At 33.6% G+C, this 22,846-nt stretch overlaps 5 protein-coding genes across 7 annotated transcripts; 4 read left to right on the plus strand and 1 right to left on the minus strand.

Annotated features, from left to right (window-relative positions):
* Positions 1–1,302: 1,302 nt before the first annotated feature.
* On the plus strand, positions 1,303–3,308 carry LOC116123543 (probable disease resistance protein At5g63020). The gene has a single exon (XM_031409304.1). It carries the CDS (start codon positions 1,452–1,454, stop codon positions 3,198–3,200), a length of 1,749 nt encoding a protein of 582 aa, XP_031265164.1. The 5' UTR covers positions 1,303–1,451; the 3' UTR covers positions 3,201–3,308.
* LOC116123544 (probable disease resistance protein At5g63020) lies at positions 3,193–4,531 on the plus strand. The gene is made up of 2 exons (XM_031409305.1): positions 3,193–4,150; positions 4,245–4,531. The coding sequence occupies exon 1, from the start codon at positions 3,328–3,330 to the stop codon at positions 4,108–4,110; it is 783 nt and encodes a 260-aa protein (XP_031265165.1). The 5' UTR covers positions 3,193–3,327; the 3' UTR covers positions 4,111–4,150; positions 4,245–4,531.
* A 115-nt stretch (positions 4,532–4,646) lies between these two features.
* LOC116123537 (cytochrome c1-2, heme protein, mitochondrial-like) lies at positions 4,647–8,774 on the minus strand. 2 transcript variants are annotated; one of them, XM_031409299.1, is made up of 9 exons: positions 8,668–8,774; positions 8,530–8,562; positions 8,359–8,420; positions 7,230–7,450; positions 6,569–6,848; positions 6,418–6,489; positions 5,702–5,818; positions 5,553–5,618; positions 4,647–4,969 (listed from the first exon to the last, which is right to left on the minus strand). In XM_031409299.1, exons 1-9 carry the CDS (start codon positions 8,669–8,671, stop codon positions 4,853–4,855), a joined length of 972 nt encoding a protein of 323 aa, XP_031265159.1. In that variant the 5' UTR covers positions 8,672–8,774; the 3' UTR covers positions 4,647–4,852. The 2 variants fall into 2 exon arrangements, with proteins under 2 accessions (XP_031265159.1, XP_031265158.1); XM_031409298.1 differs by having other exon boundaries at positions 7,230–7,453.
* Positions 8,775–11,312: 2,538 nt separating this feature from the next.
* Positions 11,313–17,160, plus strand: LOC116123535 ((6-4)DNA photolyase). Of its 2 annotated transcripts, XR_004127049.1 has the most exons (15): positions 11,313–11,756; positions 12,164–12,235; positions 12,372–12,452; positions 12,624–12,803; positions 12,874–12,945; positions 13,421–13,507; positions 13,653–13,751; positions 13,833–13,916; positions 15,427–15,513; positions 15,625–15,696; positions 15,776–15,889; positions 16,025–16,112; positions 16,189–16,284; positions 16,504–16,764; positions 16,802–17,160. XR_004127049.1 is itself a non-coding variant. In XM_031409296.1 (14 exons), the coding sequence occupies exons 1-14, from the start codon at positions 11,394–11,396 to the stop codon at positions 16,677–16,679; spliced, it is 1,671 nt and encodes a 556-aa protein (XP_031265156.1). In that variant the 5' UTR covers positions 11,313–11,393; the 3' UTR covers positions 16,680–17,160. The 2 variants fall into 2 exon arrangements, 1 of the variants encoding a protein (XP_031265156.1); XM_031409296.1 differs by having other exon boundaries at positions 16,504–17,160.
* A 1,362-nt stretch (positions 17,161–18,522) lies between these two features.
* LOC116123536 (cytochrome c oxidase subunit 5b-1, mitochondrial-like) lies at positions 18,523–22,380 on the plus strand. Its single transcript, XM_031409297.1, has 6 exons — positions 18,523–18,898; positions 19,355–19,437; positions 19,815–19,865; positions 21,040–21,106; positions 21,261–21,340; positions 21,992–22,380. The coding sequence occupies exons 1-6, from the start codon at positions 18,736–18,738 to the stop codon at positions 22,052–22,054; spliced, it is 507 nt and encodes a 168-aa protein (XP_031265157.1). The 5' UTR covers positions 18,523–18,735; the 3' UTR covers positions 22,055–22,380.
* The last annotated feature ends 466 nt before the right edge of the window (positions 22,381–22,846 follow it).

Raw genomic sequence — 22,846 nt, forward strand, 5'->3', positions numbered from 1 at the left:
AAACACTATCTGTAAAATCCGGTCCAAAATATGAATAAAAATACTTAGCCAAACGCGCCAAAATGTTGAGTATAAATCTCAATAAGAATTAACTCATCAAGATTGACAAATTCAGTAGAAAATATATTGAAGAACTTTAAGAACAATACAAATAATTAGCAGGCAAAACTGCATTATCAATTAATTATAATTTGATTATTAAATTTTTATCAAACTTTGAACATTTTCTATTAATTCAGAGTTTGAAGGAAAATTTTGTTCTCCTTTTATTTCTCTTATGACGGAAGCCAAAATTTCAATCCATTCAAGGAATTTAGCATGGCCAGAATTCTGAATATACGTATTGTCAACAACATAATCATTTTATAAAACTTTTCGGTTCAAATAGGTGCTAGCTGGACTAACAGAAACATGTTTATGGGATTAGACCAGGCAGACTAAAGACTATAAAATATCCTAAAGATCCCGAACTACTTGATCTCTTCAAAAACATGGATTTCGATGATGTAAATTAATAATTTAGTAAAAATAAATTTGTTTATTTGTTTAAGTTTAAATTAAATTTGTATATTTTGAAGTGTGAATATTATATTTATGTTAAAATTAAATTATTTCTTTAAATTAAAACCATATAAATTTCTAACCAGTTAATCATCAATTTATTTTTATTTAATTGTTTAAGTTCAAATTAAATTTTTAAAGCTAAAATTAAATTATCTCGTTAAATTAAAACCATTATAACATTCATTTATATTTATTTACTAATTAATTAAAAATTTTACAAATCACCCTTAAAAAATTACATAAACCACCTTATATAATTCTCAATTTAACCCCAAATATATAAAAAATTAAGAAGGATAAAATAAATTTTTTAGGCCCATGGGACTGGTCCTATTGGGCCCAAACCTAGGCCCGAGCCTTTCCCACCTCTGTCCACTAATGAGCAATCAACTGATTTCTTTACTAAATCTTTGCCAACAAAGTTCATTATCATCTTTTGTACATGTTGGGAGTGTTAGACACTTATCACCCACCAACTTGAGGGGGGTATTGGAATAATGAGTGTAATAAGTTCTTATTGTTCAAATTGTTTTAATTACTTCGGTTTTATTAAATTAGTTTAAATACTTTAAGCAATTGTATTTGTACAGCTTAGGTTATTGTGAAGTAATTGGGATACAGCTATACTAACTCTAGTTAAATATTCCTTAAGTAAACTCTAGTTGTTGACAATTAGTCAAGAACTTTAGATATAAAAAAGTCAATATTGTAAAGTGGACAAGAGACTTGTTTCTTCTCTCTGGTTGTTACTTCCTTCTCTTCTTGTTACAATCTCATTATAAGAACGAAGAAATATCGAGGAAATGCTATCCTCCGAGACATAATTATCTTCTCTATTTTACTTGCTCTCTCACTTCATTCTCTTCCTTGAAAACCTGACAAAAACAATGGGTAACGTCTTCTCTTTCTCAATCTCAGGTGATGATATTTTATCTCGTTGCCTGAATTGCTTGTTTGCGGAAACTGCTTACATAAGAGACCTCGAAGACAACCTCCGTAAATTGCAAGCGGAGAACCAAAAATTGATTGAAGCAAGTCACGATGTAACGACGAGGGTTAAGAATGCTGAAGACCAACCTGAAATGAAAATGAAACGGCTTGACAAAGTGCAAGGCTGGCTTTCAAGGGTGGAAGCGGTGGGAACTGAAGTTGAGGAGATAATAAAAGATAGCTCTCGAGAAATCGATAGATTATGTCTTGGTGGCTATTGTTCCTGGAACTGCATATCCAGCCACAAGTTTGGAAAAAGAGTGGCTGAAAAGTTGCGAGCTGTGGCCACTTTAAAGAGTGAAGGAGATTTCAAAGATGTAGCTGAGAAGGTACTAAAAGATTCTGTGAACGAAATACCAATTGATCCAAAGATAGTTGGTATGCAATCCATATTTGATAAAGTGTGGAGATGCCTTGGAGAAAAGCAAGTGGGAATTACAGGGCTACATGGCACAGGAGGAGTTGGTAAAACTACACTGTTGACTCAGGTCAACAACAACTTCTGCAACGAACGAAATGATTTTGATGTTGTGATCTGGGTAGCGGTGTCTAAAGACCACCAAGTTGAGAAGATTCAAGAAGCGATTGGGAAAAAGATAGGTTTTTCAAGCGAGTCGTGGAAGAAAAAAAGTCTCCTTGAGAAAGCTCAGGACTTGCTCGAGATTTTGAGAAAGAAGAAATTTGTTTTATTATTGGATGACATTTGGGAGAGAGTTGATTTAACCAAAGTGGGAATCCCTCATCCAGATCCAAACAATGGATCAAAAATAGTTTTTACCACTCGTTCTGTTGAGGTTTGTGGCCTTATGGAAGCTCATAAACATTTTAGAGTGGAGTTTTTGGAAAATGAACAAGCATGGGAATTGTTTCGATCAAAGGTTGGAGAAGACACTCTTAACAATCATCCAGATATTCTTGAATTGGCCAGAATTGTAGCCAAAGAGTGTGGTGGTTTACCGCTTGCACTCATTACTATTGGTAGAGCAATGGCTTTCAAGAAGACACCTGGAGAATGGAGCCATGTCATTCAAGTCCTACAGAGATCAGCCTCTGAATTTCCAGGTATGGATAAAGTGTATCCTCGTTTAAAGTTTACTTACGATAGTTTGCCGAACGACAAAGTTAGATCTTGTTTCTTATACTGTAGTTTATTTTCTGAAGACTATAAAGTTGATAAAAGGGACTTAATAGATCGTTGGATAGGTGAGGGATTTTTAGATGAATATGAGGGAATTGGAGCTCGAAATCAAGGATACCACTTTATTGGTATTCTTCTTAATGCATGTTTATTAGAAGAAGTATCCGGTGTTGATGATAAAGTAAAAATGCATGATGTGATACGTGATATGGCTTTGTGGATAGCATGTGAAGTTGAGAAGGAGAAGGAAAGCTTTCTGGTCCATGCAGGTGCCAGACTAACAGAAGCACCAAAGGCTGACAAATGGATAGGGGTGAGAAGGATATCATTAATGGCAAATGAAATAGAGAACCTATCAGAGGTTCCTACATGCCCTGGCCTCCTCACATTGTTTCTGAAGGACAATAGATTGAAGATGATAAATAATGACTTCTTTCAATCTATCTCTTCTCTAAAACTTTTAGATCTTTCATTTAATCTCGAAGTTGGTTTCACTACAACAACTTGATCTCTCATGGACTGAATTAGAAGAGTTGCCAAAAGAGTTAAAGGCTTTGGTTAATCTTAAATGTTTGAACTTGGAGTTCACCAATCATCTTCGTACGATTCCGCGTAAATTGATATCTGAGTTTTCAATGTTACGCGTATTGAGTATGTTCTATTGTGGAGATAGCATTTTGTTTGGTGGAAATGAATTTTTGGTGGAGGAATTGCTTTGTTTGGAAGTTTTGAATGTGTTAAGCATTGACTTAGGGACTAACTCTGCACTCCAAAAATTTTTTAGCTCTCGTAAGTTACATAACTTGATCGACTCTCTGAGGCTTCATCGTTTAGAGAATATTAAGTCCCTTGATGTTTATTCTTTGGCAACTATGAAGCATCTCGATACTCTAGCCATTTCACATTGTGAAGATTTGGAAGAGGTGAAGATTGACTTTTTATGTAACGTCCAAGAGATACGAGAGCCTCATGGTTTTCAAAACCTCAGGACAGTAGTTGTAGAGGGTTGCATTAAATTGAGGGACTTGACGTGGCTTATTCTTGCTCCCAATCTCAGGTTTTTGTATGTTTATGATTGCTCTGATATGGAAGAAATAATCGATATCTCAAAGTTTGGTGAAGTTGAAAAGATAATGGGAAACTTGAACCCATTTGCAAAAGTCAATCGGTTTAGACTACAAAGCCTGCCAAAATTGAAGAGCATCCACCGGAATGCCTTGTCTTTCCCACTTCTGCAGGAAATGGAGATAGCTGGATGTCCACTACTTAAGAAGCTTCCACTTGATTCCAGTCGCGCAATCACGAACAAACCTGAATTTGTTATCAGAGGAAAAAAACATTGGTGGGAAGAGTTAGAATGGGAGGATGTAGCTACTCAAAACATTTTTCTACCATTTTTCCGGATCATTGACTTTTAACAGGCATCAACATGAATGTGGAGAGGCTGAAGCAGAACTTGTATGTGTACGTAATTATGTATTTTGATTTAAAGCCTTTCAATTTGTTCGTATTGTTGACACTTTGTTTCTTGCATGATGTTAACTTTTTCCAGATTTGCTTTGTTTGACGGGAAGCTCGTTAGATACTTCAAATATTATCTGCTCAAGGGTCAAGATTCATTTATTAACTGTAATACCTCGTATTTTATAAGTTGTTTTATTAAACTTTATGTTGTAATTTTTGGAGGTTAAAATGTAAGAATTTGAAAGTTTTTAGAAAATAGAGTGTCATAGCTAAAACAATAGGGGATTAAAGTGAAATTTGTCAAGATATTTTTTGTGAATTGAGCGTTTGACCCACCCTGTCAGGGTCCCGCAAACTATTTTAACTCTGATTATGATTCGGTTGGATTTCCTTTTGCAAAACTAGATCAAAAAACTTCAGTTTAATTTGTTTCCTGAAAATAAAAATAGCAGCAGTAATAGTAATAACAGTAGTAATAATAATACTGGTGATAATGAGTGATAGTAATTTTCATTCCATTTTAGAAAATAAAATATCTGTCTAAGAGCAACTTATTTAGTTTCCTTCCTTAAAAGAATCAAGATTAAAATGGGTATTTTTTCTACATCCCGTATAATATCAAGCTCATCTCCTCAAATATGAAAATTGAAGCATTATTGCCAACCAATATCCTAAATTAAAGAAATAGCGAAGAGATTAATTGACAACATCAAGGACCAGCTTTCGTGACTTGAGAACTGACCATCTCAAGCGCCGGTAGTAAGCAGCTTGAAGAAGAGCGAGTGACAGCACAAATATCCACTTAAACCCCATCTGCAGGTTTTTAAACCCAAATGAAGTTAGAACTGTTTACAGGCACTTGAAATACAATCATAAATTCCTCATCTCAACTCCCATCTAAGATAATGTTGTAATTACTGTATTATCGACTCAGGATGTGGTTGTGCACCACCCAAGATGAAGGATTTGAAGAGAATTGAATCACTATTTTCATTAGGGATATCTCACTTTCAAGTGTTAGACCCAAATGAATAGTTTATGAGCACACTAGGAAACGTTATATAGTACCAAAATTACCATTATAGTAAATATCTTGACGCAGTTAGCCAATTTCACTAAAAAAATCATCATGTTTATATATGTTGACTAGCTATTGCGCAATTCATCACCATTTCATAAACAACAAAAAAGCTAAAAAGTAAAATTTTAGAGTGTTGACTCATCACAATTACGTAAATAGGCGTCTTATGGATAAACATTTGCAAGCAACTCAAAACATTTTTTTGTAAAATGCCTCTAATTGATATTTGAAAATAGCCGCATTGATTCAAGACATCTTTGAAAGCTTTCTCTCTTTATTCTAAGATAATTTCAAGTGCACAGGTTAAGAATTTACCAGTTTTCTCTCTTCCATTTCTGGCTCAGCCGCCCATGTCAAAAATGTCACAACATCTTTCCCCATCTGTGCCAACATTGTGAAAGAAAATGATGATTCACTCTTTCTAGATAAATCTGCAAGATATGATGGAAAGGTTAGGCGATTACCTGTGACTCTGTTGCTGGGGTACCATCTTCATATTCAACAGCACCATCATTCAGCATTTTGGGCATAGCTATTGCCCCACCAGGAAAGTAAGGATTATAGTGCAGCCCTTCTCGAATCTACAACAGACAAAACAAGAGATTTACATTTACACGTTTAGAACCAAAGAGCAAGCCAGTCATGTAAATGCTTAAAATGATTTATTGAAGAACTTTAAGTTTGACAATTCAGTAGACAATATATTGAAGAACTTTAAGAACAATGTTTTACATACTTTTAGCAAGCAGAATTGCTTTATCTGTTTTCTCTGCATTCCCACAGACAAGGTTTGGCTGATATTAATTATAAATTGATTGTTAACTTTTAACAAAGCTGTGATCATTTTTCCGTTAATTCAGAGTTACAAGGAGTATCTTTTCTCCTTTTATATCCCTTGTGGCAGAAACCAAAATTCCAAAATTCCAATCCATTCAAGGTGTGACATAACATCTTTTACTTTCTCAAGGAATTTAGTGTGGCCAGAAATCTCAATAAATGTATTTTCAGCAACATAATCATTTGAAAATCTAAACAATATCATCACTTTGAACAGAAACAAAGGACTGAAATTCAGAAATTTCATAAACCAGTAAATCCTCTTACTAACTATAGTAGTGATTGAACATTATATTTTCTATTTGCTGAAAAAATTGTAGGTAAGCTGAGAAGTAGATAATACCGAGACACCAGCTGGAGGATCACAATAACCATTTAGAAGAGCAAACACATAGTTCTGACCGTTATGACGGGCCTGAAAAGATATGGTGTTAGACACAATAGGATAAATGATTGCTTCATTTCTAGTCATCAATTCAGTAAATTGCTAATACCTTTGTGATAAGACTTAAATCGGGAGGATATGCCCCCCCATTAGCAAATCTGGCTGCTTGTTCATTTGCATATGGTTGAGGAAAACGATCACTTAGCTTGCCAGGTCTTGTAAACATCTCACCTTCATCATTCGGCCCATCTACCACTTCAATTTCAGCTGCCATAGCCTTCGTCTCTTCTTCAGTGTATGCCACACCCACAAGATCACGAAACGATATCAAGGACATAGAGTGGCAAGATGCACAAACTTGCTGATAGACTTGGTGACCCCTACGAATCCTGCTCATATATAGTCGACATTACCTATGAAGTAAAATTTGCATGAAAAATCACAAATTTATTGTGCTACTTCATCAGTACATCAGTATTCACAACACAACAATCAGGTAGTAAGAGTAATACCAAAAAAGAAAAAAGAAAACATTTACAGGAAAGCTACAAGAAAACTGAAATCCAACAAACATCTACGTAAAGGCAGAAACCACAATAAGTTTTCCCTGCTGAGAATGCTGGCAGAAGCGTAGAGCATTTCATTGCGGTTTTGACAGGTCAATAGAGTTGGAGAGGCCTCTGAACTTATATCAGTTTTACCAGTCCCACGGAATAAGCCTTTTCAAAATAAATAGTTTTAGATTAGCAAAAACAAAACAATCAACTTACGAAGCATGGTCATATGAGCTGAGAATGCCTTTGTGGGGCCATGGATAGTTAGGGCATGCCAAGCCATGTTCAGCCTCATCAGAATATGCTACAGTTGCACAACTCAAAAGTCCTGAAACACTAGCCCCAAGAAATGCAAGCATCCTTAAAGAGTACATCCCACCAGATTCAAATCTATCTTGATCCTGCTTTGCAAACATGTTGGACAGTGCTGGAAGGTTCTGCTAATTGTATTATAGAAAGATTTTTAGAAACAAAAAATGATTCTCTTCAGAATTCCAGATAAATAACACATAGAATCACAACGCAATAGGATATGAATCAACAAAACAAACTGAGTTACAGAAAATAAAAAAAAGTTCCATGAAGTAAAATGTTTCCTTTGAACAAGAAAAAAGATAATACAGTGGAAACTACTTCAAATCATTGAGGTGTCAAGTTTTCCAACACGATAATAAGTTAGCATGAACCTAAGGATAACCCCACCAATACAAATAAATAATACAAAAAAAAAAAAAAAAATCAGTTTGTAATTGCACTTAACATTTGACACATCTGATTAGCATTTATGGCATAAAAGAACAGTGTTCTTCTAGCTCTAGTTACCTTTCTGGGTGAAAAAACAAGAAAGCAATAAAAGCCCTTCTAAATTGCTATATACTTAAAAACAAGAAAGCAATAAAAGTCCTTCTAAATTGCTATATACTTAAAAACTTACACAACAAAATTATTACATTTCACATTTGCTGCTATTGCATTATGCATATTCAAATCTCACGTTTTCAAAATTTGGTTAAAAAATTTAAGTAACATATTCTCATAATACGCTGATTTTAGAAAACTGTTTTGTGCCTGTTATGTCAGTTACCACATCATCCATCGTCAGCATAACTGTAACAAGTCACTTCCCAATTCCCATGTCAGTTAGCAAACAAGTTAGAAATTATAGTATTAGCAAAAAAAAAAAATATTCACTTTTTTACTCCTCTCAATTGTTTCATAGAATTTACTAAAGCACAAACACTCTTAAATTTATTGGACAGCAGAAATAACTAGAACACTACAAAAACCAAACAGTAAAATTCTAAAAGATAAAATAAAACTAATATTAAAAAAAAAAAATTAGTACCTTAACATCGTCACCATTCTGACGAGAGAGATTCGAAATGAACCGATTGAACCTTCCAAATCCTAATGATCATTATTAATAATGTTTAATTTATGCAAAGAAACAGAATTAGCTGACAAAATATCATTAAAATGAAAAAAATAAAAAAATAAAAAATAAACCTCAACTGACCTTTGGTTCCAATATTTATCTTCCTGGCAATACCTGTGATTAGTAATGAAGTTAATGGTCAAAATTCCGATTAAGGAAAAAAAAAAAAAAGGAAAAAGAAAGAGTAATTTGAGCAATAAGAGAGGGAAGTCAGAGTACTCATGGTTTTGTGAAGAACTGGCGGTGAGATAGAGCAGTATCGCAGGCGTGAACTGTGTGATGAAGAGTGACAAAACAGAGAGAAACTGAAGAGGAGGGGAGAAAGACACGTGGCGACGCGTGTATGGGTATATCACCGTTCAAAATGAGCGGTTTAGAATTGGTGGAGTGGCATAGTGGGCCCGTGTTATTCTTTCCCCAGTTGCTACTCGTAAGTCGTAAGTCGTAACCGAGAAGTTTAAGAAGATACCTGATTATCTTTATCCCTCATTTTAAATCTATTTTTTGTTTGGATAAATTTAACTTTAATTTAATTATTGGAAATAATATTATAATTTTTAAATATACTTACATTCCATTTTATTTTTTGTTTTATTTTTAACATTTAATCTTTCATAATTCTAACCCTAAATTTTCATAACCTAACATTAAATTTTTTTTTTTTTTTTATAATTAAAGGTGTCTGGACCAGCTTATGCGTATCTTAATTAATTTTTCGGAATATTGAAATTACCGGTCGAGTAAAAGTCTTAATGGCTACCCTATTAACAACTGAGAAGGGACTCGAACTTATGACCTCCTGAGTAATATATCTACGAGTCCCTATCGAACCACTCGGTTACTCGTAGGTAGTTCCTAATATTAAATTTTCATAATCATTGAAATATTTTGTTTTATTTTAATTATTTTTTTATTTGATAAAAATGTTATACTAGGAGTATGGAAATTATAAAAGAATATATCAGAATATAAAAAAGAGAAAATAAGTTAAAATTAAGAAACTGGGGAAAAATTATGTAAAGAAAAACTTAATTAAGTTTGATTTGGGAAACAATTTGTAAAACAAAAATCTAATTAAGTTTGACATTAGGAAAAATAAATTTGATTAAGCTTAGAAGGTTATATCCGGTATTAAATCAGGTTTAAAGAGATTTTTTTTAATTATAGAAAAGGTGTACTTAGCTATTGAGGGTGAAGATTAATTAGATAGGGACTAAAAAAGTATAAACAATTTGTCCCAACCCAAGGTTTGCCTTCATGACTTTTCCACCTAAAAAGTTTTAAAATATCACTTTTCCACCCAACATTTATATTTGGTTAATACCTAAATTACACTTTACTTTCTCAGCTGGTGTTTGACAAGTTATTAGGAGCTAGAGTAGAAGGGGTTTTGTAGAGTGTGGGGGCTAGTGGATCAAATAATGATGACTAATTAAATATTTACTACTAAAATCAACTGAAAATCAGCTAAGAGCATAAGACCCTAACTTTGCAGTGGTCAGTAATCGGTGAGAAATCAAGTGCCGAAGTAAAAGAGGTTTTTTAGAGAGAAAACCAAAGGTTTAAATGGTGATGACAGAGAAACTTTTTGTAATCAAAATCGGTTTTGATTAGTTACGAAATATTAACTTTGGGTGAAAAAAGTGGTATTTTGAAACTATTAAGTGGAAAAGTGTCATTAAGGCAAACTTTGGGTGGGAAAAAACTGTTTACTCTTACTAAAAATCACTTTCTTTTTAAGAACAATAATACTAATCTTACTAACCATTCTCACTAACCCCTTTCACTAAACTCATATGGGAGTTTGTGATTGGCTTGGTCAGACGAGACCTATTATTATATAGGCAGAACCCATATGAACTGATGAATTGTAAGCTGATATGTGCCGTTAGTAAGAGAAAGTTAGTGGTGAGTGTAGTAAAGATAATTAATACTTCTATGCTTGAAGGTTTTAATAAAGGAAAGTGTTTTTAGTCCCCATATAATTGATTAATATCGTTCATTTGCTAAGCATACCTTTATTATATTTAAAATAACTCTCTTTAAACCTCATTTAATACCAAAATTAACCTTCTAAGTTCAATTGGGTTTTTTGTTAACCCCAATTTCGAAATTTATTATTTTTCTTCCAAAAATTTTCCCCAATTTCAAACTTAGCTAGTTTTTTTTTTTTTTTTTTTTTTTTAACACCCTTTTTCTTAATTTCAAATTATTGTTTTCTCTAATTTTCTTCTTCATATTTAGATACATTAGATTGCGTGATTAACTTTTTCATAGTTTTAGTAATATATTTTCATCAAATAAAAAATAATTAAAAGAAAAGAAAATATTTCAATAATTATAAAAACTCAGGGTTAAAGTTTATGTAAGAATTAAAGGTTAAAAATTAAAACAAACTGTGAAATAGAATAAAGGTGTATTTAAAATTATTACTGTTAAATTATCAAAATAAAAACATTTAAAAGCAGATATTCTGATCAATTTAATGGGACTAAAAATCACTTCCCTTTAATAAAATCATATATCTTAATATTTTAAATAAATTTTATAAATCATTAAGACTTATAACTATAGAATACATATTTATTTTTCTTCTTCGAAAAAGAAAATTTATAAAAACCTTTGAGATGCCTATTTAACTGATTAGTGATTACAGTTGAGAGTCGTTAAGCTAAACGCCTAAACCTCCAGAACCCTCGACGCACAGCAATTTTAAAGGCACAACGTGGCGCCATTTTAACCGCAACCGAATGTTCCACTAACGTATAACTTATGCGCACAGTGCACACTAACCCTCTCTTCCCTTTTCAATCCGCCACGCCACGTCGCCTCACAAGCTTCCTTATCCTACACTACAAGTGCACTTTAGCCTCCTCCTTCTCATTTCCACAATTTAACGCGCCAAACTCTGATAATTTTAAACAGAGAGTTTCTCTGTCTCTCTCATGAGATTTTCACACACTCTCTCTAAAACTCCGTTTTTGGCTCCGATTATGGCGTCCGGATCGGTTTCTGGTTCGGCTTCGCTGGTGTGGTTTAGGAAGGGTCTCCGGATCCATGACAATCCGGCGTTAGAGTACGCTTCGAAGGGATCAAAGTCTGTTTATCCTGTGTTTGTTATTGATCCGCATTACATGGAACCGGACCCTAACGCGTTCTCTCCAGGGTCGGCCCTGGCCGGTCTGAACCGAATCCGGTTCTTGCTTGAGAGTCTGGTGGATCTTGACTTGTCTCTCAAGAAGCTCGGGTCCAGATTGCTGATTTTGAAGGGCGAGCCAAGTGAAGTTGTGATTCGGTGCTTAAAGGAGGTTCAATTTCTCTCTTTAAAAGTCTTATCTCTTTTTACAGTTATAACTGTACTTTAAATATGATAGTTATATTTACTGTGTTGGGAAGGACGTTTGAATTCTAGTAAAATTTTTTTTTTTTTTTAATTACATATAATTCAATTGCTTCTCTTAGAAAAAGATGAAAAAGAAGGTTTTTTTACGAGCAGTGTTTATCAAGCATTTGATGAGAAGCAGTTTAATAGCTTGTTTAACCATGGAAGAATACTTAAATAAGTAATTTTTTTTAATCTATTTTAGCTGAACGCTCTAAAACAGTTCGCTTTTGGGTGGTTCAACTCTCAAACACTTCTTTAAGTTTATTGGTTACCGCTAGACTTATACTAATTATTCTTTACAATTAGTCTCTTCTTATTTTGTTCTTGAAGTGGGATATCAAGAAGCTTTGCTTTGAGTATGACACGGAACCGTATTATCAGGCTCTGGATAAGAAAGTTAAGGTCAGTTTTTTTGTTTCCTAACTCAAGAAACATTGAAGTAGCTTTGTATTGCTTTATAAATATCTAGGAAATCAGGTAGTATGATGTGATTATGTTTTGGAGAATAGTTAATAGGAATTTTACGTCTGTTTAACAGGATTATGCTTCTACAGCTGGAATTGAGGTTTTCTCTCCAGTGAGTCATACTCTCTTTAATCCTGTAGATATTATACAGAAGGTATGTGACAATTCCCTGTCAAATGCGTTAGACCTGTCAAGTATCTAATTAAGATTATAACTAGATTATGAAATGGAAGAGTGTTGTTTACTTGATTCTGAAGGAGGCTTTTTTACTCTTGTATTGGTTTCGTATTTCTTCCACTAATTCATGGCTGTGTTGTTCATGAAGAATGGGGGAAGGCCAGCACTGAGTTATCAATCATTTTTGAAGCTTGCCGGGCAACCTTCATGGGCATCGTCCCCACTGTCAATCTCAATTTCGTCACTTCCTCCTATTGCAGATGTTGGAAGTTGTGAGATTACAGAAGTTCCAACAGTTGAAGAACTTGGCTACAGAGACTATGAACAGGTATGAAGTTACGATTTACAAATACTTTCTAAGATTATTAATTTGTCATTGAATAATAGTGTGTGTGCAGGATGAGTTGACGCCTTTTAGAGGCGGTGAATCAGAAGCCTTGAAGAGATTGAGAGAATCTATCAGTAACAAGGTATGATGCTAAGGTTCTGCGCCTGCAAAGTTTTGGTTGCTAAGTAAACCAGTTGCAGAATGAAATAAGATTATGCTCTTTGAAGATATAAACAATTTGAAGAGACTAAATAGTTCAATTCAGCCTCACCGTACTAGTAATACTATTTCCAAATATCCCCCATATATTTGATTTTCTGATGCAAGTAATGATTCAAAGCTGAAAAACAATTTAAGTCAGGAGAATTGCTTCAGAATGAAAAATTGCAATGTTTTTTGACAATAGATAAGCAATATGGCTTTCACTGGATGCCACAAAGGCACTACAAGTTCCCATTTTTTTTTCTATCTTTTGTTATGATGTAAATATTGTACATGGAAATTCCATTAAACTTTTTATATTAGCATTTTAAGTTTTTATTGTTAAATTCTCACTTTATACTGAGTTGCTAGTGTGCCTGGCATTGATGTAACTCTTTTCTTTGTTTAAACTTTAGGAGTGGGTGGCAAACTTTGAGAAACCTAAAGGTGACCCATCTGCATATGCAAAGCCAGCAACAACTGTTCTGTCACCTTACTTGAAAGTGAGTTTACTTGGAATGTTCTGTTTTGGACATTTTGAGGATTTTGTTACTGCAGACCTACACAAATGTAGACTTATCTCACCACTGCATTTGCATTTTGTGCTTTGTAACTCTTCCATTTTCTCCATTTCTTATCTCTTTGCAGTTTGGATGTCTGTCTTCCAGATATTTCTATCAATGCCTTATAAATGTTTATAAGAATGTCAAAAAGCACACATCACCACCAGTTTCCCTTGTTGGACAGGTCAGTCTACTGTCTTGTATTTAGTAATGCTGGTTCTAGTCTTCTAGATGCAGTAAACTAAAATCCGGTTCAACACTGCAGTTGCTATGGCGAGATTTCTTCTACACTGTAGCTTTTGCCACTCCGAATTTTGACCGGATGAAAGGTAATAGAATTTGCAAGCAGGTAAGTGCAACTAATGGCTTTTATCAGTTTATTTTCTTTGTTGGAGATTTGTGGTTGTTCATTTTGCTATCTGAAAATTGCAACTGAAGTCTACTCTCAAATTTGAAGGAAAAGAAAAAGATATAAGATATACATAAAAGTCAGTGATGATGATAATGTGACTGATCATTATTTGTATTTAGGGCCATATTTGTTTCCTTTAGACCATCTCCAACCACAAACACCAAGTCGGTGCAAGTTTCACACCAAATTGGTGTGATTTTTGGTATATTTCACTATTGCATCTCCAACCCATTGCACCAAGTATTACATCAAAAAAAATATTCCTTAGAATATTTTTTTTCTATTAATAATCAATAATTCATCTATTTCACTAATTATTTTTGTATATATTAATTAAATATTGGGAATGATATTTTTATTAAATAATAATTACTTTGAAAATTATACTGATTTAATAAAATTAAGTATTTATTTAATCAAATAAACATTACATTTAATAGAAAAAAATATTACATCTAATATAAAATGCCACCAAAAAAAAAAAAAAAAAAAGTCAATAGCAACACAAAAGTAAAATTCTATATTGATAGTAATTTAATTTTTCGAATTAGTATATTTTTCCCACCAAAAAAGACAACAACAGCACAAAAGTTTTGTTTTTAATTTTTCATCATTTTTTGAATTATATAATTATTATGAATTTATTATTATAAATATTAATATAAACAATAATCAAATTAACATAAATACAAATAACAAAAATAAGAAAATAAAATATATTTTATAATAGATGGATATTGTCATACCAAATTAGTGTGAATGAATAGTATTATACCAAATTTGGCATAAGACTGTTCACTTACACTAATTTGATGTAGTTTTTTGTGTTGGGTTGGAGCACATTTTCTACACCATTTTGGTGTTTTACACTAAAATGGCGTTAGGTTAGAGATGCCCTTAGGTTTATTTTTCTTTTTGTAAAAATAGATATTGTTTGAGCCTGGTTTATGTTGTAACTAGAATTTTGTTACTAAGAGTTATAATGCAATTCCAAGTAGACTAGTTTGTATTTATTCTGCTACAGAAAGTCAAATCTTTTTGGGATTTCAAAAGAATTGAAAGGTTTTCTGCATATTTATGTGAAGAAACTGTGAATATTATTTTTCTCTGGGAAAACATCCTTTGTCAGAATCAATGGTCACTATAGATCATTGACAGCATTAGGTGTAATTGATTACTGTCGTCAGAGCTATATCATCTCAAATTATATTGTGTAGTTCTTTTTCACAAGTCAAAATCTACGGCAAGCAGTTTCAGAAATTATAACTAATTTGTTTTTCAAATTGCAACTTCTGATTTTTTTTCCTATATGAATAATAAGTCCCTCTGACATGGTTATCAATAGTTTGAGGAAAATCAATGTGATTCTGCATGACCTTCCGAATTCAATATTTATTGATTTCATATTTGTTATTGAGTTTTGATGGAATACTATCTGGTGATGTAGATACCTTGGAATAATGATGATGAACTGCTGGCTGCTTGGAGGGAAGCTAGGACAGGGTACCCTTGGATTGACGCTATTATGGTCCAGGTGAAATTTGTGTTATGCTTTGTAGTTTTTTATTAACTGCTGCTGCTACCTAGGTGTGCCCTTCCTTATCTAGGCAGAGTATTTGAAGTTTGTATATCTGCACTGTTGTAGCTTCGCAAGTGGGGTTGGATGCACCATCTTGCTCGACATTGTGTAGCATGTTTCCTAACTCGTGGCGATCTGGTATGATTGAAATGTTTTGGATTCTTTTTATCTCCTTATATCTTTTTTTGGTCTTGACATGAATTTTCCCTGCTGCTAGTTTGTTCATTGGGAAAAAGGGCGTGATGTCTTCGAAAGACTTCTTATTGATTCAGATTGGGCAATTAATAACGGAAATTGGATGTGGCTATCATGTTCATCATTCTTTTACCAGGTACAAATCATCTGCACATTTCTCTTAGCCACAGTGGCTGCTAGTGGAGAGACTTGTGTAATTAGATTTTCCCTTCGCAAGTTACTTTTTTTCTAGTGCAATTGTTCATGTTTTAATTGTTTTTGTGCTGACCAGTATAACCGCATCTATTCCCCTGTGTCATTTGGAAAGAAATACGACCCCAATGGCAATTATATCAGGCATTTTCTGCCTGTTTTGAAAGGTATGTTGAAGTTCAACCCCTTTATCATATTCTTTGGCTCGGTTTATACTGCTGCTCACATATATTTAATGATCAGATATGCCAAAGCAATATATTTATGAACCATGGACAGCTCCACTGAGCGTTCAAACTCAAGCAAAGTGCATAATTGGAAGAGATTACCCAAAACCAGGTTAGTTATCTCATTGTGGTCTCCATCAAGTGTTTTCTCTTATCTTTGATATACCGGAGTAAACAAGGTTCAAAAATTGAATCAACTCTGTTAAAACTTGTCAATGGGGTCTGTTAAATAATATATTTGGAATGTTCTTCTGATTGATTGTGATTGGACTATGCATAGATTGTGTATTTTAACTGTCCCTTTGCTCTATTCTTCTGTGTTTTGTCTCAGTGGTTTCTCATGATTCTGCAAGCAAAGAATGCAAGAGAAAGTTGGGCGAAGCATACGCTTTGAACCAAAAACTGAACGGCCAGGTGAGCGAAGATGATTTAAAAAATTTAAGAAGAAAATTAGAGGAAGATAAAGAGCAGGAATCCGGAAGTAGAAGGCAAAAGCAAAAGCTCTGACTGGTTATAACTTAAAACAACATTAACAAATTAGGCCTGGCATTACAAGAGGATAGTTTTCCACTCTCGCAAATTCAAGTCAGTAATCATAGCTTAAACCCTTTTGATTCCCAATAGACCAAATTAGGAGTAATCCCTTAACCACAATCCATCCAACTTTGTCTCACTTCATCAATTTATCCAATTAAACTGTTATCTTAAGGTTTGTTTGTACACTTTTGTTGTTATCCTCTCCTGGTTTTGAATGTTTTATCCCATTGGCATAGGATTTTTTTTTTTACTTTTTTTGGCCATTTCTAAGAATTCAATAAAAGGGGACCAGAGGTTTGGCAACTTTGGTGTATCTTTTACGACTTGAATCCTTTTCTGATTTGAGCATTTCTAAACTTAGAAGGATCTCATGACACGTGCATTTTCACTTATTTGTGATTGAGATTTATTTGTATATTCTTATTTTGTAACTTTTAAATTACAAACTAACCATTGGATGGTCGAGTGGTTCGATAGAGACTCTTGGGTATATTATTCAAGAGATTTTGAGTTCGAGTCACTCTTCAATTGTTAATAAAGGTGACAATTTGAACTCTTACTTGGTCGGTAGTTTCAAAATCTTGAGGGATTAGTTGAAGTGTTCGTAAGCTGATCTAGACATCTCCAGTTATTAGAAAAAAATTCAAATTCAAATTACAAGTTTTATTTGTTTAGGTAAAAGCTAAAATGAGGAGAAGATTTTGATCTAGAATTTGGAAACTATAAAATTCAAGAGATAATGACAATAAAAGACTAATTTTTCCCTGTGAAGGAAAAAAGAGTATTAAAGGTTTAAAGAAAATTAAGAGAGTAACAAGTTTCAGACTTTCTTTTATACATTATTTTAAAACCGGACTTGATGTGAGACTCAGACAAGGTGATTGGGTTACGGGTCGTCCAATCCAACTGGTTGGATTGATGATGTTGGAGGACATTTTTTTTTTAAATTACCAAATAGTTTCTTAAATTTTAGTATTTTACGAAATACCTTTAAAAATCACAAATTAGTCTCTAAAATTTTAATTTATTTCAAAATTCACAAATAAAATAATTGTCCCTAGGTTTTTGACATATTGTAAAAACACTCTTGTAAATTACAATTAGTTCCTATAAGTTTGAAATATGGTAAAAACCCCTTGGAGTGAAACCTGAACCGAATCGGAGAGGCTGTCGAGTGTCGAGTATTGGTCCTACTGGCCAGACCAGCCTGTTCGGTCCCCAGGTCTTAAAACAATACTTTTATTAACTTAATTACATATGCCCTATATAAACTCATTCCTAATAACAGGTGTTGTTGTTGTTCAAGTCTTACTGGTTTAATTTGTTATAAATACATAATATATGGTCAAGTTTATTATGGACCACGCTTATATCCTCCAAATATTTTCACACTTAGAGATTATTTATGAGTTTATAATTTGAATAATATTACACTAGCAACCCTTTTTCACAAATTTTTTTTCATAATTCTGATGTGATAATTTGCAATTGATCAATTCACAATAAGTTTCACATGGATCTAACTAATTAATTATGAGTTGACTATTTATAAATTATCATATTAGGATTATAAAAAAAAATTTGTAAAAAATGGTTGGTGGTATAGTATTACTGTTATAATTTATGCAAGGAAAAGTTAAAAACACGATCTTGTTAACAGAAAATAAAAATTGGTAGCCCACCCAAGTGTTTTTTTGCTTATGTGGCGAATTCTAATTGGAGAATACACACAAAGTAATAAAGTTGAGTGTAGAGAGTCAAACCACAGACACTCAGGTCGCACGTGCCAAGTCAATCCCCACTGACAACACCGTTATTGAGAGGCATCTTCATCGCAGCCACCCCTAAAAATTTTCTCCTTTCGTTTCACATTATTTCATTTCCAACTCGTACTTCGGAATTTAAAAGTTAAAGTGTAGAGAGAGTGACGGCGTCGTTTTCATCTCTCCGAACACACAGAGGTGACCTGAGATCAACACTAACGAAAGAAAACAATTAACACAAACCCTAATTCCAAACGACGACGATGTGGAGAAGAATCTGCTATTCACGCCTCAGAACCCTAGCACTTGCTCAAGCTCAATCTTCATGTCGATCTGCATCTATCGCTCCTACAATCGCTCTGTCCGCTAATCGATCCCTCGTTTCTCCCCCAGTCTTCGCAGCTTGCCTCTTCTCCTCTGAACCAGGTACTCAAAACCCTAAGATCTTCACTTTTATGTATTCATTCCTGTATTTGTTGCGGCATTTATATGTATTCGTATTTGAATATATGTGTCTTGTGTTTGAATTTTATCTCTTCGTGTGTCTTAGATTGGTTTGGAGTTTTGTGGTGGATAATGTTGTGTGAAATTGACGAAGATTGTTGAGTAAATCTGTGGATTCATTTATTTATGTAAATTTTATCAACTAGATGGTTTATTAGTGGAATTTTTTTTTTTTTTTTTTTTTTTGGTTGGGTTGATGAGGAAGAATAGGATTAAGTTAATGTGTGTGTCTGGGAATACCGTGCTCTGTTGATTGGGGAGGAAAAAGGTTGAAATGTTGAATATGTGTGCTTGTGTTTGTATATATAATGCTTAAATGAGTGGCTATGTGCTTGTTATGTTTGATTGATGTAAATGCCTTTGTTTGGTTTGTAATAGAGACTTCTGTGAAGAAGAGGGTTGAGGATGTCATGCCTATTGCTACTGGACATGAGCGGGAGGAGCTCGAAGCTGCACTTGAGGTAATTTTTGTTTTAAATTCTGTTTTGGGTCAGAAGATGTTCATTTTGAATGCTGTTTGGTTTGGTGGAAAATGTTATATATTACTGTTTTTATGTTTCCCTAAAAGAAATGTTATATATGTGTAGCTGATTGGTGTTGACATGCTTATTCGAGTTGAGGCTTCTCTGTTTTGTTTCAAACAAATGAATCACTTGTTCTGCAAATATTATAACACACTTTTTCTGTTGAAATTAATTTTATAATAAATCTGTCTGTTGTTTATAATTCTAATTGTGGTCCTCTTTCCTTTTCATGTCTTGTAAGCATGTTGATTTTTGTATTAGATGCTTTTGGCAGCTGACTGATGATCTGATTTTGGGTTCTCTATTTTCTGCAGGGAAGGGATATTCTTGAGATAGACAACCCTGCTGGACCATTTGGCACTAAGGTAAATTTCCTTTGCGGTTTTGTTACATTGTTCATAAATGTGTTGCAAAATAGTTTTACCAGTAGTGATCAACTGTGTGGTCATTCGGATTTCTTACTGGAGATTCGCAGTCAAGATATCTGTTTATGTCTCATCTACGTAGTAATGCTTGATATTATTGACTATTGAGGATGTTCTTGTTGGAAATGTTGAGATATTGTTGAATTGTGTGTTTGATTTTCTAGTGTTCAGTGGCAGATTTTTTCCTTGTGTTGCCTCAGCATTTATTATTTTGTAATTTTTTAGGGGATAAGGGTAAAAAATGTCTAAAATGCGACTTTTATGCTAACTCTTTATTGTTGAAGAGTTGCAGTTCTATTGCACTAAAATGATTAATATTTTTCTTTGAAAGAGAAAATCTTTTAGATTCGGTATGTCTTCCACATTCATAAGCAGGCCCTTTTGATTGAATTTAAAGATATATTTTGTTGTGGAGGGGTTTTGTTTTATTATTTTTGTTTCTCTTACTTTTGGTGTAGTCTTTGTACTTCTAATCTACTCTCTCTCCCTTTTATGAGAGGGGATACTAGATTCCACTACCCATTTCCGTTTGAATGGTTTGAAAACTTTAGATCTTGAACAAATGAATTGCGATACTCTAACATCATTGAATTAGATATCCACTGCATTGGTTGTTAAAATTCTTAAGTTTGAGATAGAAACTTGAGTAGTTAGATATAAATAATCATTTCTATTGTTTTATCTTTTTTTTTGAACAATGGACAAAAAGTAAGAAATAATTCATATAAGTATACAAGACCGGGATGGTGATAGGTCTTCTATTTCTTTTCTTTTGTTAGAGTGCTATATGATAGGTCTGCTTTAGACAGAGGAACTGTCCTACGGGGTGGGGATCATTTTTGTCATCAGGACCACCATTTTGGATGACAGATACTTACGTGGAATTTCTTTTGAATTGAATGGACTACCTAACAAGCCTTTATAGTTTAATACAGTCAACACTTATATTGGGTCTGAACCAGTTATTTCTTTGATGATGTTTTTAATATATCTATATTAAGCTTAGTGTGGTATATTTTCATTTGTAAATTGACGCAAAGTGGCTGGCTTTGGTTTACACTTAGACGTCAACAGTTTGACATATGTATAATTGTCTCATTTGACTTGCTTGTAGGAAGCACCTGCTGTTGTCAAGTCTTACTATGACAAGAGAATAGTTGGCTGCCCTGGAGGCGAAGGCGGTGGGTTTTTTTTAAAATATACAAAATCTTGTCTTTTCTTTTCTCACAGCTTTATATGAATGCCTTCTAATGATTTGGGCAAAAAATTACCAAAAGGGCATTGTTTAATAACGTTCATCTAGAATGATTTACCTTTTTTCTTTTCTATTTGCAGAGGAGGAGCATGATGTTGTCTGGTTTTGGCTGGAGAAAGACAAGCCACATGAATGCCCAGTGTGCTCACAGTACTTTGTGGTAAGCGCAGGATCAAACTTCAATCACAGACTCTTAAACTAGAAAGGCCTGTCTGTCAAACTATATCTAAAGTTTGGGATTTGAAGTCCTTTGGTGGATTATGTTCCCTGCCAACCCATGGGCCGAAAATTATGTGATTGACCTAGAATTCTGCATCATATTTTTATCTTGTCTGTGCTCATTATAAAATGGCATAATCAATCAATTCGAATTTGCTTGTATTACTCAGGTTTCCTTGTGTGTAATACACCTTTGATCCAATCATCAAGAGGATTCTTACTTTTAATTGGATTGACTAAGCTGAAACCAGGCAACAAATATGACATCTTAATTATTAGTGGATTTCTTAGCAAATGAAATTGTAAAGACAGGAATCATGACATAAGAAGCCCTTTAATTATATTATATACTCCAGTGAGACCTTTTTTATTAGTTAAGATTTGGTCTGTTGGGCCTGGATGGGACTGAGTTAGGTACTTGATTTCCATGAGTTGTAATTTCATGGAAGGAAATCCATTTTTCATTGGTTTTGTTAAAATGGAATAGGATGAATGAATTAAGTGGCTTTCAAAACTTTTGTCTTCTTGAAATTATCCATTTTTTCTCATGATCCCTTATATTTTCCTACTAATTAAATTTTTTTATTGACAGCTGGAAGTGGTAGGCCCCGGTGGACCACCAGATGGACATGGCGATGATGATCACCATCACTGATTGCATCTGTTAATTTTCCTATTGGAATAAAATATTGAGGAGTCGATGAGGCAGTTTCCAGTATACACTGCAGCTTCAAAAGTTGAAAAGCTCTTGTATTGTTTGTTTTGGATGGTCCTTAGTTCTTGTGGCTGTTGCTTTCCCAAAGTTTGGGACGGTATCTTTTTGTGGTTATTCAAGACACGGGTCAGTCATCTGTTGGAACTATGGATCTTTTTAGGTTTCCTTTAATGCATTGCCAAATAATTAGATGGCTACATTTCAATTCTTTCCTGAAACATCTTGATGCTAGTTTTTAAAGGAATCATTTTTTTGTGGTTTTATAATGTTGGATTCCTGTATTCTAACCCTCCAGAGTTGCACCAAGTGTTTCATTTTGATTCAGCATAAAGATGTCATGGTCATGAATTGCCAGTGAACAATGTCCATGAGAATTCAGGATGCTTATGATGACCCTTCCTTCGATTAAGAGGACGAATTATATTTCTGTTACTTTTGGATGATTTTGGCATTGTATTATTTGATCTTCCCTTCAGGCTTCAAATTCACTGTATTTCTTTCTTCACCCTGACGTTGTTTGAGTTTTGCCTATCGCGAACCACAATAACTAATTAACTAGGCATAAGCCCTTCTCCCTGGTGATTCCCAGACAGTTCGATTTGCTACATGACAAATTTTTTATTTTTTATTTTTTTTGATATATCATAGCTTTTTATTTGCTTTGATTTGTTAAGTATGTATGAATAATAAGGTTTTAGAACTTTACGGAATTAATCCATTTTGTAAAGTGGG

The sequence above is a fragment of the Pistacia vera genome, unplaced genomic scaffold (genome assembly GCF_008641045.1).
Source record: "Pistacia vera cultivar Batoury unplaced genomic scaffold, PisVer_v2 Contig143, whole genome shotgun sequence".
In the NCBI taxonomy this organism is placed as follows: domain Eukaryota; kingdom Viridiplantae; phylum Streptophyta; class Magnoliopsida; order Sapindales; family Anacardiaceae; genus Pistacia; species Pistacia vera.

Bases quoted from the DNA above. Each gene is read 5' to 3' on its own strand.
- LOC116123544 (XM_031409305.1), top strand. From the start codon at position 3,328: ATGTTACGCGTATTGAGTATGTTCTATTGTGGAGATAGCATTTTGTTT.
- LOC116123537 (XM_031409298.1), bottom strand. The intron at 8,421-8,529 runs GTCAGTTGAGGT...AATGATCATTAG, and splicing joins GATAAATATTGGAACCAAAG to GATTTGGAAGGTTCAATCGG. The intron at 4,970-5,552 runs GTAAATTCTTAA...AAAAACCTGCAG, and splicing joins AAATGGAAGAGAGAAAACTG to ATGGGGTTTAAGTGGATATT.
- LOC116123543 (XM_031409304.1), top strand. From the start codon at position 1,452: ATGGGTAACGTCTTCTCTTTCTCAATCTCAGGTGATGATATTTTATCT.
- LOC116123535 (XM_031409296.1), top strand. From the start codon at position 11,394: ATGAGATTTTCACACACTCTCTCTAAAACTCCGTTTTTGGCTCCGATT. The intron at 13,508-13,652 runs GTGAGTTTACTT...ATCTCTTTGCAG, and splicing joins TTCTGTCACCTTACTTGAAA to TTTGGATGTCTGTCTTCCAG. The intron at 16,113-16,188 runs GTATGTTGAAGT...TTTAATGATCAG, and splicing joins TTTTCTGCCTGTTTTGAAAG to ATATGCCAAAGCAATATATT.
- LOC116123536 (XM_031409297.1), top strand. From the start codon at position 18,736: ATGTGGAGAAGAATCTGCTATTCACGCCTCAGAACCCTAGCACTTGCT. The intron at 18,899-19,354 runs GTACTCAAAACC...GGTTTGTAATAG, and splicing joins CCTCTTCTCCTCTGAACCAG to AGACTTCTGTGAAGAAGAGG. The intron at 21,107-21,260 runs GTGGGTTTTTTT...TTCTATTTGCAG, and splicing joins CTGCCCTGGAGGCGAAGGCG to AGGAGGAGCATGATGTTGTC.